This window comes from Oxyura jamaicensis, chromosome 1, assembly GCF_011077185.1.
Source record: "Oxyura jamaicensis isolate SHBP4307 breed ruddy duck chromosome 1, BPBGC_Ojam_1.0, whole genome shotgun sequence".
Lineage (NCBI taxonomy): Eukaryota > Metazoa > Chordata > Aves > Anseriformes > Anatidae > Oxyura > Oxyura jamaicensis.
The window spans coordinates 181,429,646-181,443,576 of NC_048893.1; the positions used below are offsets into that span (position 1 = coordinate 181,429,646).

Genomic DNA, 13,931 nt, shown 5'->3' on the forward strand with positions numbered 1-13,931 from the left:
CAATAGAACAGACTGTGAAGTGAAGCAGAAGCAGACTCAGTCTGGGAGTAACAAGGTCGACAGCACTACAGGTGTAGTCATCCTGTATGGGAAAGGGGACTTCCCAGGGAAAGTGTGGGACTTAGAAGAGACATCCTGCTTTGGAAATTCTTACATGGAATCAGTGGAGAATTGCTGTAATAGAACAAACGAAGGCATTTTTTCTCTCTTGATCCATAATATCCAATTACATAATAGGACACTCTATATATATTGTGGAATCTATTTTCAATCAGTCTTTGAAATTATTTACCCCAGTGTGTATGTGTCAATATCCTCATGTACAATTTTTATGCCCTGGTCTTCTTTAAAAATGTGTCCTTCTGTTTTCAAAGAGAATTTCTCTACCCTGCCCCAGTCCCTTACACATCTGGTTGATACGATAGTATGCAATTAACCTGTTAATAAAAATAAAAAGCATGATTTTGTTAATAGCTGAGAGCCCTGTTACGAGTTAGAGGAAGGAGTTCCTCTTGAGCCAGAGGAGTATGGCTATGAGTAAAGGTCTTTGTAGATGCATACTGCTGTTTGTAGGGTGGGTTTGTATGTGCAGAAGCAGTGAGAAAACACTTGTTACTTTCTGATCAGTCTGGAATCCTTACAGAGAATTCTTCCGTGCCGTGATTTACTGCTGTTCATGCTTGCTCACCACCATCACAAGCACGTGAACTCAGGCAAACTACTAAGTAAATAAGCAGTGCCAAAGTTTGTAGGATTTAAGCCAGAACTCACGTTCAGCAAAACAAGAAACTGAAATGAGTTTTGTTGTTTTTTTTTTCAATATATGCAGTATATAGAAAAAGTGTATTGGGATAAAGAGAAAATATTAATGTCTCAATAGCTTGATGGTTATGGGTCTCACCTAGGAGACACAGGGTTTGACCCCTTCTCTAAATAATCCTTCAGTATTTAATAATAGAGCTATTTGGAGAACTTGATCTTCAGTTACCTTGATGGTCAGGCTGGTCTCCTGGGAGGTGGGGGACCAGGCATCAAATCCCATTTCTGAGTCAGGAAGAGAACATTTTAATCTGGATCTCACACATCCTGTTGGAAGTGTGTAGGCTAATGGGCATAACAGGCCATGCTGCTTCCTTGAGTACAGGTGTTGGACCAACACCCACTTGGAAATCTAACATTAAAAAAAAAAAAAAATCAAAGCTTGATCATTTCCAAAATTAAGAGATTGAACTAATTGTGCCTCCAAGCTATATTTTCTTTTAGTCAACACACCATGAGCCATAATGTGTGTGTTTATGTATGTTTTGCATATTGCTCTATCTCGCGGTATACCACCCTTTTCTGCCCAATTATAGCAGTTGTCTCTTTTTTTATTGTCTTTTTTTTTTTTTTTTCACTAAAGGCGATTACGATGGCATAGTTTCCAAATCTCTCATCGTCTGAGCCACTCCATCGCATCACTTCACATTAGTAATCAGTCAGCAGCCCAGCTGAATCTACTGCAGAAATTCTCTCTACTTCGTCTTACAGCCATCATGGAAAAGTACTCCATGTCAAACAAACATGGCTGGACCTGGTGAGTACCATCACTAATTGGAAAAGAGAGATCTTCAGGAGGAAATAATTTTTCCAATCCTATTATTATGATAGAAGATTTAATTAATACAGTTCAGAGAAGCAATTGACTTTAACTGTAGAATTTGAAACTGTACCTTTTATTCTGTTGCTGCCTTGTGACTCAGTGGAAGAAATAGATCCTGGAGATGTGACTTCATTCCTGTGCTCGAACAGAGTCAACCCAAGACCTTCTAACGACTCTCAAGTTCCAGAAAAATAAACAGGAGTAGGAGAGAATGATTAAAAGGAGGAAGTGTTTACAATAAGTCTTCCCCAAAATTCATTTTGTGCTTCAAAAAGAAACAGCTGCTGATAATATTTCATGTATTTGATATTGTTTTGTTTGTGATTTAAAAGAGCAGTTAGAACAGTTACAGGAATTTTCTCTACAGATTGAAATATTCAAGCTTTACCCTAGGTCTGGACTTGCATTAAAAGCAGCTTGCAGCTGTAAGAGCTGTAACACCTACCTGGTCACTCAGACAGTGGGGTCAAGGGCAGGTGGACATGAATACCGGCAATGCAGCCCCTTTATATGCAACCATCTACAGAAATCTGCATGTTTAATAGTGTACTAACCCTCATGGACCACATAGACTGTGGTAGCCTGGAATGGAAGCGGACACAGATAAAAAGATTATAAGTATCTGAGAAATAACAAAAGAATAACATAAATTTTCCCTAATACACAGATGCTGAGTCCAAAAATATGACTTGACATTTACATTGGGACTTTCACATTCAAAGCACTTCACCAAAATTCTTCTAAATCTGTTGTGGGCTAGATAAGACAGGATTACCTTCAGAAATGGAAAAAATATGAGGGCCTACTTGTGAGATCCACCTCACTAACATCAGGCATTCCAAAAAGTTTTAAGTCTGATCTGAGCAAGTCAGGTCTGCTGTCTTTGTGGTCAGTGAAAGCAGGCAGACAACTGCAAAGGTTGCTGCAAAGGCAACTTATTCTATGCAAGACCGGGGGTTTAGGTCATCCTTCAAAGGTGGGTGACCATACTCCACAGTGGGTAGCGAAGCAGTCAGGACTACTAAGTCTTTCTAAATCTCCTTCAGTAAGATGAGCCTCCAGTTTGCAGTTCTCTTTTGGTGTAGTTCCCTCTGGCTAGCTGTCAGCATGTCTGTGCTGAAATCTCACCTTAAGCAACTCCAAACAGGCAGATTAGAATACAGCAAAATCTAGATCCTGCTGTTAGTACAGAGGTTTTTCCTCCTGACAAATATTTCTTCAGTTTGTATAATCAGTCTCTAAGGATTTATAAGCAGTGGGACTCTAAATAGCTGTAAATCTTTATGCTGTACTCCTTCAGTAGGTCATTTAATCCAAGTTTTATCTCCTTCCCACACAGAAGAGAAAATCTTTGTCATATTCAGGTCATATTCATCCTCTGTTTTTTGTTTTTTTTTTTTGAATTCCACTGTAGTCATGACTCCCATAGAGGGAATCCAGTTTCTTCCCGTTTTCACCATCATTTACAGAAGAAAGCAAGCTTAACAGCTTCACTTAAGTAACCTGACTAGAATCAACTGCATGACACCAGGGATGCATCTGGCGCATAGGGATTTCTCACCATCATTTATTACTGTAAATTGTTAGGCAATAGAAATGCTAAATCACATAACTGATGGTATAAAAAATCATTCAACATGTTAGAGGACAACTTCCTTTTCTTTCAGATATTCTCTCCAGTATGCTTTGCTGTGCAGTTCCTTTGAATCCTTAATAAAGGAGTCCTTTTTTAATGAGTCCATGGTTTAAACCATGTTGTCTTCTGCTGAATGACTACTGCACAGTAGATGTTTTTTTTTAGAACAGCTTGTCATGCTATATCTTAGAGACAGAGGCCATCTACCTGTAAAAGTTATCAAGAAATTCATCAATTACAAAGATTGTAAAGTGTCAATGTATTGTCCATTAAACATTATTTAACCATCTTTATTGAATAAGAGGTGGTCCCAGTTAGCAGTTTCTACTCATGGTGTTACTCACAAAGGTTCTATAAATACTCTGATATTTTCATGCACTCTGTTCATGTTAATTTTCAGGTCTGTGCCAAAGTTCATGAAGCGAATGAAAGTACCTGACTACAAGGACAAGAATGTCTTTGGTGTGCCTCTGATAGTTCATGTCCAGAGAACAGGACAGCCGCTTCCCCAGAGCATACAGCAAGCACTACGTTACTTACGGAGCAACTGTTTAGATCAGGTATGAGCTTTACTCCAGGGACATGGTTGATTTTTCTGTAAAGACACCCTAAGCAATCAATGGTGGACCTTTTTGTACTTAGCACCGGAATTATTTGAAGGGTCTTTTATCTCATGTTGGGCCCAGATATCCTCCAGTGATTTGATACCCGATGCCAATATTGATGGTTGTCATTTGGGTTTTTTGTATTGAGCTAATTAGATGAATTCTTATAGACATAACAGTCTTGCTGATTCATACACAATAGCCTATTTCAAGGAATGGTGTGGGATCTTCCTGTCTATTGAGTCAGTCCTGAGAAGAATTCAGGATTCCCAGCTTCTACCTGTAAGCTTATGGTTAACTATTGCCACTAAGAGTTAAATGCAGTCACCATTTCACAAGATATGGTACAAAAAGTTTTATTTACTTAGCAAAGAAACAAAAGTCCAAGAACAGAGAGCAAACTCAGCAAAATATTCCAAGTATTCTGTTGACAAAGTCAGATGTATCCAGATAGAGTTGGGTCAGCAGGGGTTCAATGCCAAAGCCATTACAGTACGTTTCCTTTTATAGCGTTCCTAGCTGCAACAAGCCAGCTGGGGAACCCGCATGCTCCAAGCATTTCAGGTGTTTGGATTCCCTTTAATATTCCCTTTAATTATGAGCAGGGCCATCATATTTTTTACTGTTCTTCCCCTAAGGATGATGAACATAGGGCTGGAAGAAACCCCTGGCTCATTGAGTTCAGTTCTCTGTTATTATTAACATCATGGCATATAACTGCTTCCATAACTGCTTTTAGATAGTTGTAAGTTTGAAAGGGGCAAGCAGCATTTTATTCTGCAGGCTTTGGTGCTTTCGCAACTCTGAGCACACAGAAAGGGTGTAAGTGGTCAGTTTTGAATCTTTCAATTTCTGATCCCTATTCTGGTTGCTATTCAGGCTATTGAAAGATCTTCAATATCATTAAGTCCAACCATCAACCTACCTACTCAGTCCCATCACTAAACCATGTCCCTTACTGCCACATTCACACATCTCTTAAATACCCCCAGGAACAGGGACTTCACCACTTCTCTGGGCAGATTCTTGACTACCCCCTCAATGAATAAATTCTTCCTATATACCCAGTCTAAACCTCCCTTCATGCAACTTGAGGCCGTTTGCTCATGTTCCATCACTTGGCACTTGAGAAGAGATCAACACCCTCCTCATTGCAACCTCCTAGCAGGTAATTGTAGAGAGCAATGAGGTCTCTTCCTCTTCTGCATACTAAAAAACCCCAGTTCCCTCTCTTGCTCCTCATAAGTCTTGCTTTCTAGTCCCTTCACCATCTTCATTGTTCTTCCCTGCACAAGCAAGTCACTATTGTTCTTGTAGTGAGGAGTCCAAAACTGAACGCAATATTCAAGGTACACTCTCATCAGTGCCACATACAGGGGACAATCACTTCCCTAGTCCTGCTGGCCACACTAGTTCTGATGCAGGCCAGTATGCTACTGTCCTTCATGGCCACCTGGGCACACTGCTGGCTCATGTTCAGACAGCAGTCAACCAGCATTCCCAGGTCCTTTTCTACCAGACAACTTTCCAGCCACTCTTCCCCAAGCCTACACTGCTGCATGGAGTTGTTATGATGCAAGCACAGATCCTGGCACTTGGCCTTGTTGAACATCTTGCAACTGGGCTTGACACTTTGGTCCAGCCTATCCAGATCTCTCTGCAGAGCCTTCCTACCCTCAAACAGATCAACAGTCCCACTTCACTTGGTATTGTCTGCACCTGCTAAGAGTGCACTCAGTTCCATACTCCAGATTGTTGATAAAAGTGTTAAGCAAAACTGGTCTCAATACCAAGCCCTGAGGAATACTACTAGTGATTGGCCACCAGCTGGATTGAACTCCATTTACTGTGACTCTGAGCCAGGCCTTCCAGCCCATACTTCCCCAGCAAACTGTACTCCTGTCCAAGCCATGAGCAGCCAATTTCTCCAGAATACTGTGGGAAATGTCATGAAACACTTTACTAAAATCAAGGTAAACAACATCCATGGCCTTCCCTCATCTACTAGGCAGATCATCTTGTCACAGAAGATCAGGTTGGTCAGGCAGGACCTGCTTTTTGTAAACACATGCTGGTAGCTTCTGATCACTCGATTGTTCTGTATGTGCCATGTGATGTTGGGTGACACTCATGTTCCCCAAAATGGAAGTCTGAAAATTAAACGTCTAGCAGCTGTGAATCACAGCTGTTTCCTTTTACAGCCAGGGGAAAGACATAGGCCCTTCTTACCATTTATCTCTGTTGACTGTACAGAAACCTTGTAGCGGTCAGACCTTGACAGCTAATTCCTTGGGTGTTGAAAGTGTGGTGAGATGAGTTGTACTAACTGTAATGTAGCGTGGGAATCAAGAGGTGGGAGGAATAACTTGTTGAAAATGTATTTATAGGGGTTGGAAGTTGAAGATGCATAGAGGCAATTAGAAAAAAATATGTATTCTGTAGCTAACATTCCTGGTAATCAATGGGGTAATCTGGGTTTGAGATGGGAAATCCAGTGTAAGAAGAAAAATTATGCTGCAAGCCTGGAATCAGTGTTGTGATGGAGCTGGAGGAGGAGAAAAATGCCTAAATATGAGGAAAGGAGATGGGGAGATAAAGATGGACTAGTCAGAAAAGTAGCACAGCAATAGGAAGAAAGAGTAAAGAGATGAAGAGTAAATGGGGAAGGGAGAGTAAAACCAAAGAGAAGGACAAAAGCTCATAAGAGATTTGAGACAGTCAAAAGGAGTGTTCGTGGGCAGTCTCAAACAAGTATCTGTGCCAAGAAGGAGGGCTTAGTTGCTGGGAAGCATCAGAGCTACGTGAAGGGTCATTTCAGCTCAGCTTGAGTTTCAACTCAGGGTGGAATTGGGAAAATACTGAATAGAAAGTGAAGAAGGAAAAGTACAGATCAGGATAATTTAAAATATCTTTCCACCAAAAACCTTTCTAGGCCAAAAAGCTCCAGGCAATTCAGCTTCTCTGCTTTACAGTCACTTCCTTTGTTCCCATTTAATTCAAAGTCTCCTAATGCCTGGCCAGAAGTCTAAGCAGCATCCAGTCTTCCCTGCATCTTGTTTTTATGTCCATTCTGTGCGTTGCAGAAGGCAGTCTTGAGTCCTGAAGAGGTATCAGAGCTTCTGAGCTTAGTAAAGTTGAGGTTGCTTTAAATCATTATAAGGTCTGGGTCCTGGCACTGAAATGTCTGAGATGTGAGGAGCTTCACCTTTATTTGTGGAATATGTTATTCAGTTTCAACTTCTGAAATAGAAACTGCTTTGCCTTTGTCAACTGCATCTTTATTTCTGTTATGCATCATATGGCTGCTTGCAGGGTAGATGATCCACAGCATGAGGATAATAAAAAGACGGGCCAAACTAATCTCTGAAAAATCACTGGATTTATAGTCCCATTTTATTTAGGGAATGAATCTGTAATATCAGAAAACTGAGCTAAAACAGCTCTTTCTATCAAGTGAAAAACTGTCCTCTTTCAATTAACTGTGAATCCCCCCCCCAAAAAAAAAGTTCAGATAAATATAATAAAACAAAACAGAGACTGAGAGTAGCAAAATGATGTGCAGCAGGAGAGCAGGAGATTGTGCTGGTGAGATCTGATGTCTGACCTCTCACATCAGACTTAGTTGGAAGTTTTTAAAAGATTCTTTATACCAGCAAGGACTCTTTCCATCAAAATCAGTGAACTGAGCTTTTGCTCTCACCATTTATCTACCACATACCAAAACTGTATTATTTGGATAGAATTAGCATGTGTCCTTCTCTGTCTTCAGCACACATTTCTAAGAGGAAAAGGGATTTGAAAGGAAGAAGGGAAAGGGGCAAATGAAAAGCGACAGATGCTCTTTCTTGTATTTCTTGTATTCTTTTGTCAAAACTAAGGAGAGCTTCACCTGTGAAGAGAAATACAATATGCCAGCATGTACAAAGGGCAAACTCCACTTCTGTAATTCTTAAATATAAATTTAGATCACAAGCAACACTGCATTCACAAATAAGAAGTCATAGGAGAAGCAGCTCACTGCCACTGCTTCCAGCCTGGCATAGGAGCTCATCTCCATATAGACAAATACATCCCCTCACAGAGCTGCATAGTGTGATTCAGGTCATCTCTGTTACTAATGTAAGAGTTAACAGAAGTCCTAAATATCTTACAACTGAAATTTTCTAGAGAGGCAGCTCAAGAAGAAGGGCATATTTCCTTGTCTTTACACTTTTTTCTTGGTGTGCAGAAGGCTGAAGAGCAAGACGGTGGACACGGAGGAACTAAAGTCCAAATCTGAAATGTGCCTTTTTATGGGTCTTTCTCAATAGTTCACCTTTTCCCCTGCAAAACTGTGGGCAAACAGTGCTAACATTTCCCAAATGAAAGCCTGGAAACTCAATTGGGAATAAATAATGTGGTTGAGGCTCAGGAATTCACCCCAGGGGAATTCCATTTGTGAGAATTTCTGTGACAGGGCAGCACTGCTGTGAAGACGTTCACAGGCCTCATTTTAAGAATTACCACTTCCTCTAGAATTGAAAGCAAACAAGATAAAAAAGTATCTTAGTGACACTGCACAAATAATCCCTCTGCGGCCTCTGCTTTCAAACTGGGGTTTACAGTGGAATCTGGGGGAAGCAGAGAGCAGGAAGGGGAAAAAATAGATTTGGTCTTGATTTGAAAGCTCTACCAGGATGTACTAATCTTTTGCCACAGCATTTATTACTTAGCTGAGCATATATTTTCTTGTTAGTCTTCAAAATATATACCCAAATAAACACAAGGAACCAGATTCTTAGCTGGAGTAAATCAGCAGACAGTCACCGAAGCCAAGCAAGCCACACTGATTTATGTCAACTAAGCATCTTGCTTATACTGTTCAAGCAGCAGCGTAGTAACCACATGCACTCTGAACTCTCCGTCTACCATCTGATGAAGAGTTGCAGCATGATTAACTCTTACTGTCCCACCGTCAGTTGTATACAAGACTGTAGGCAAGTCATGACTGTGACATTTGCACGAGTTCCTCTTGTCCTAGCCTAGAGTAAAATAAGCAAACATAGCTTTGGTCATAATCAAAACCTCCTGTAAAATGTGTTTTTTTATATATATATATTTTAAGTAACATTCTATTTTTGCCCAAATCCACATGGCACCTTTCTAGGTGGGTCTGTTTCGAAAATCTGGAGTGAAATCCCGAATCCAGGCCCTGCGTCAGATGAATGAGAGCTCCCCAGAAAATGTCAGCTATGAAGACCAGTCAGCATATGATGTAGCAGACATGGTAAAGCAATTTTTCCGGGACTTGCCAGAACCTCTCCTCACAAGTAAACTGGGAGAGACTTTTCTCCACATCTACCAATGTGAGTTGCAGTGTTTTTATTACTATAAACAACTCAAAGTTTTTATAAATTATATAATCATAAATTTTAAGTAATTTTGATGTGTTAACACTCAGTAGGATTCTTTCTTCTCACCTCCAAGATGTATAAAAGAACCTCTCTGTGCTCCACATCTTTAGCTGAGAGATTTTTAGAACTGCCTGAAGGCTTCTGTGTCAAAATACTAGGAACTTTAATGCAAAGACAGCATTAAAATCTTAAGCTTTGAAAATATCAACCTTACAGTCAGAAAGATGCCAAAGGGACAGACAGGCTATGGATATAAAAAGTGTGAATAGACTCCCATTTTTGTCACACTTCTTTAAATTGTGGGCCCATTTCATATAGACCTCTCTATACAAGTGAGTCTTTCCAGCAAGAAGTGGTACTTGACCATGAAAACATGCAGCTGTGCAGTTCTCTTCGTTGCTGTGACTTGATTATTTGCCTTTTCATTATAGTCAATAAAATGTACATGGAAGCAACAAGCTACCTTCATTTACATCCTCAGCTTTTATGTAAAGATATCATAGAGAAAGGAAAAAGCCAAGGATTTCTTCTTTTCATCTCAGCATAGGCAGTCTTCAGCAAAACCTGAGACTCAAATGCATCAGAATGGTGAGAATCCATGTAAATCAGGAAACAACTGTGTATCTCTTGTCCAAACTGAGAAATAAACAATGAGGAAAACACTGAAAAGCCAAAGGAATTAGAGATTTCCTGAGAATGTCCATTATGAAGGCCTATCAGTCATTACTCTGGGAGATACACACAGGCGTACCCAGACAGCCTCAGCCAAATAATTCAAAGTGCTAAAGAGAAGTATGTCTACTCTTTTCATTTGCAGATGTTTCAGCTGCTGTAGCAATAGGAAGACATTTTAAACACTGTATAGTCCCAAGCTAAAGTATCTAAGTTACTTCTGTGCTTCCTGCTACTGTTAGAGCTGTCTGTGGTGCATAGTCACTAATGAATTTAACACCATGGCGTCTTTAAGCTGGTAGAAAAGTGCTGTGATCCTGCATGTGTGAGGGAGCACTGCAAATAAATTTAGTGGATTTTGTCATATGGAATGTCGTGGGACACACATGACCTGAAATAGTTGATGCCCAGTCTTGGAGCATCATTTCGCCCTCTTCTTTCCTGCTCACAGATTGCAGGACATGTCTGCCTACACATACATCAGTGAGCGTTTTCAGAAAAGCAACAGAAAATCTTGGTGCTCACAGAATGGCAATCACAACCGCTTCCATCAGTGAAGTGGCCAAGGAGAAGATTATTGGCTAGAAGGACATGTTCTACATGTCCTTGGAAACAAACCACCTTTAAACTATTGCGTGATGTAAATTGGAGTGTCCTATCTTGGCACAGGAGAAACACAGAAATATGGCAGATCTCAATGCCATCAGTGTTATTAGGTCTGTAGCCAGAAGGAATCCCCATCTCCGAGTCAGGAGCCAGCGGCCATTAGGATTCACAACAGCCAAGAGGCTGAACAGTGTCACATTGCTACCAGCCAAAAAAAAAAATGCTGGAAAAAGGCGTCTGGGCTGACTCTGTAACCCTACGTGGAGTTGCAGTGGGAAGTCTGAAGAAGTCTTTTTACACTTGTGGGAGTAAAAAGAAATGCTAGGAAAGATATTCTTGAACTGCACAAGTGCTTAAAAGGAATTCAGAAATATTTGATCATGGGTCTGTTTAGAACAAGGTGGGAAAAGGAAAAAATGGGCTTTTGTAGATACTGGAGAACAATGTTTGGATTAAAAACAAGTAGCAGTGTTTGTTTCCACTTGGACAACAACAGATATGTTTTTCTGTTTTAGATGGTACTGACAGAAGAATGTTGAAAATTACTGGGATACCATTTGTATTTCATAATGTCTGCAATTAAATAAGTCTGTAGCTGGGACTTTTTCTTCCCATTCATCCTGTTTAACAAAATGTTAATGTGAGGTTAGAAGAGATTTTTCCTCTCTTAGTTTGTTGGCAAGGGATTTCTGATTTTCTGGGAGTTACTGAACATCTTTTTCAGATATCCAGGACTGTTTCATATAGCCCAAATGGCTTGATTTCCTGTAAAACAGAGCAGTGGGGATGAGAAGATTAGTGTAGTAGTCTATGTGGCTTAGCATTGATGGAACTTCCTCCATTCCCCTAAAAGCCTCAGCTGCCTGTTGTTTACAAACCTATGGCTTGAAAGGTTGGCCAGTCTTCTTCCCTGTGTATGAGACCTGCCAGCACAGCAGGACAGATGGGTGAGCACCAGGAGGGTATGTGGGGTGAAGACAAGTTCGGTAGATGTAGCAAAGGTTCCTCTGACTTCTCAGAAAGGCCTGGCCTCGCCGCTTCTTGAAAATCAGAAACATTTCACTGTGTTCAGTTTGTCATTCACATCAAAAAGCTTTTAAAATAAAGTGCTTGTGCAAGGCTAACAGGCAGAGCTTAAGAGCTGGCTGTTCCCTGTACTGTAATTCTGCTTTTGTTGTTCTTCTCTTTGATTATATTGACTGTGTGTAATACCCAGAGGAGGGCTCCAAATCCAAACTGAGAAAACGCATGGTAGTTTTAGACATGAATCTGTCTGAGATGCTATTTAAGCGTATCCATTACCACTTTCATGAAACCGTCTTACAGCTTAGGACACAAGTGTAAGTATTTTTCTGAAGCTTCTCTAAGACTTTTGAACTGTCTTCCCAAGGGACAAAATAATCCTGAAAAATAGCAATTAAAGATAGGAGTACTGGTTGCTCCTTTCACAAACTTTAAATTAAGTTCAGACTCTTTCTTGGGAAACACCTTTTCAAACGAACAGAGGAATGTCATCAGCAGGCTAGGCAAGCCGTGCGTGATGGAAGAGCAGACATCACAGCCTTCCAGCAACCAGCTGGTCTTTGCCCCTTCATCCCCTGTCATCTGCCTCTTCAGAAAGCCATTCCCAAAGTGTGAATTCTTGTTAACAGGACAGAGTTAACACAGTTATCTCGGTGTTAGATACAGTCAACACAATTAACTGGTTGTCTTCCGGGCTCTGTATTTGATCTTACAATTAACCCCACTGAACGTCACTTGCTTTTCCACAGATGTCCCCAAGGAGCAGAGGCTGCAGGCGGTGCAGGCGGCCATCATGCTGATGTCAGATGAGAACCGGGAGGTTTTGCAGACCCTGCTGTGCTTCCTGAGCGACGTCACCTCCGTGGAGGAGAACCAGATGACTCCTATGAACATAGCTGTTTGTCTGGCCCCTTCCCTCTTCCATCTCAACATAGTGAAGAAAGAAAGCTCTCCAAGGTAAGTTTCTTCTTAGCACTATAAATAGGCATGTCCTTAACACAAGGGGATGTTTTCAGTGTTTCTAAAGGCATACAGGGTAACATTTTGCAAAGTCGTGCTTTCCACGACACGTTGCACAGGGCATGGCTTCAGCAAGAGGGGAAAGCTGATACTGCAGAGCCAGCAGCACACTTGTATATGCACAGAAGGTGTTTTCACAAGCCCAGCAGGGTGTTTCGGTCTGTGCAGTGTGAATATGCAAGTGCTGGCTTTTCATGCAAAATTTCAATGACACAGTAGTGAGTTTTTCATAAATAATGTTGGCTTCTGAGAAGGAAAGGGGCCTGATTTTGCTCTGGGTGAAGTCAAGGACCAACCATGTTTTACACGGTTTTCATGTCATTTTTCAGTGAATGGTACAAGGTGTGAAGCCATATCCTTGATAGAGCCAGTGGGTGTTTGCAGAAAGGAAGCACAACGCTTGTTAAGGGAACACCAGGCACAGGCAGGACAAGTGTGTGATTGTAGAACAGGAAATCCTGATCCCACTTGTATCACTGAGTTTATTTCAGGCCGTGTTCAGGTGATGTGTAACATCATGAGCAGTAGCTTAAGCAGGGCATAGGCCCCGCTAAATGTAAGCGGCCCCAGCTTGATGTCCCTTCTGAGATTTTTTTCCGGCTTTTACCTTTGCTGCAGTAATATTTTAGATAAACATTTCTCTTTTAAAAAAGACCCAGTGGTCTGAACAATCTCTGTGATAAACACGAGTTAAAGATAGACTTTTCACTCTGGTGTTAAGAACATCCTGCAGCTATGTTTGCTTTCATATTAAAAAGATTCAGCTCTTTTTACCTGAGACACTGAATTCAATTACAGAGTAATACAGAAAAAATATGCAACAGGGAAGCCAGATCAGAAGGACCTCAGTGAAAACCTGGCAGCTACTCAGGGACTTGCTCACATGATAATGGAATGCAACAAACTTTTTGAGGTGAGTGAGAGACTCAAACGGCATTATTCATGGACACACAATGCAGTATCCTTTGAAGTATTTATGTTCATGCTTACATTTTCTATCTGCTATTAGCACAGAGATTGATGGTGCCTCACTTATTTGTAAACCTGCTCCATCTAAAATTTATTTATCTCATTTCTTTACGACTGTTCCCTACTAGCAGTTGAAGGTGCAACTAGTAAAAATGCAGAGTAATTATCTGTGGCAGTTTTCAACCCAAATTACAGGATTAGGACATTTTAGTTTAATTAAAATCAAAATCTGCTGTTTTAACATTTCATTTTATTATGAAGCTTTTAGTACCTCAATTAAAACTAATCCATCTCAAAAAGAATGGCCAATACATTTTTGTGTGTGTGTTATGCAATAAAGTTAAAATCACACAAGGAGATGCAGT

General features: G+C 40.6%; 1 protein-coding gene across 8 annotated transcripts in view; it reads left to right on the top strand.

The window, feature by feature from the left end:
• STARD13 (StAR related lipid transfer domain containing 13) overlaps positions 1 to 13,931 on the top strand; it is a 295,349-nt gene that overhangs the window by 270,487 nt on the left and 10,931 nt on the right. For all 8 annotated transcript variants that reach the window (XM_035324523.1, XM_035324532.1, XM_035324539.1 and 5 more), the window contains 5 exons: positions 1,403 to 1,576; positions 3,679 to 3,838; positions 9,030 to 9,228; positions 12,327 to 12,534; positions 13,396 to 13,510. In XM_035324523.1, the coding sequence (XP_035180414.1) occupies positions 1,403 to 1,576; positions 3,679 to 3,838; positions 9,030 to 9,228; positions 12,327 to 12,534; positions 13,396 to 13,510 (856 nt within the window). The remainder of the gene's footprint in view (positions 1 to 1,402; positions 1,577 to 3,678; positions 3,839 to 9,029; positions 9,229 to 12,326; positions 12,535 to 13,395; positions 13,511 to 13,931) is intronic.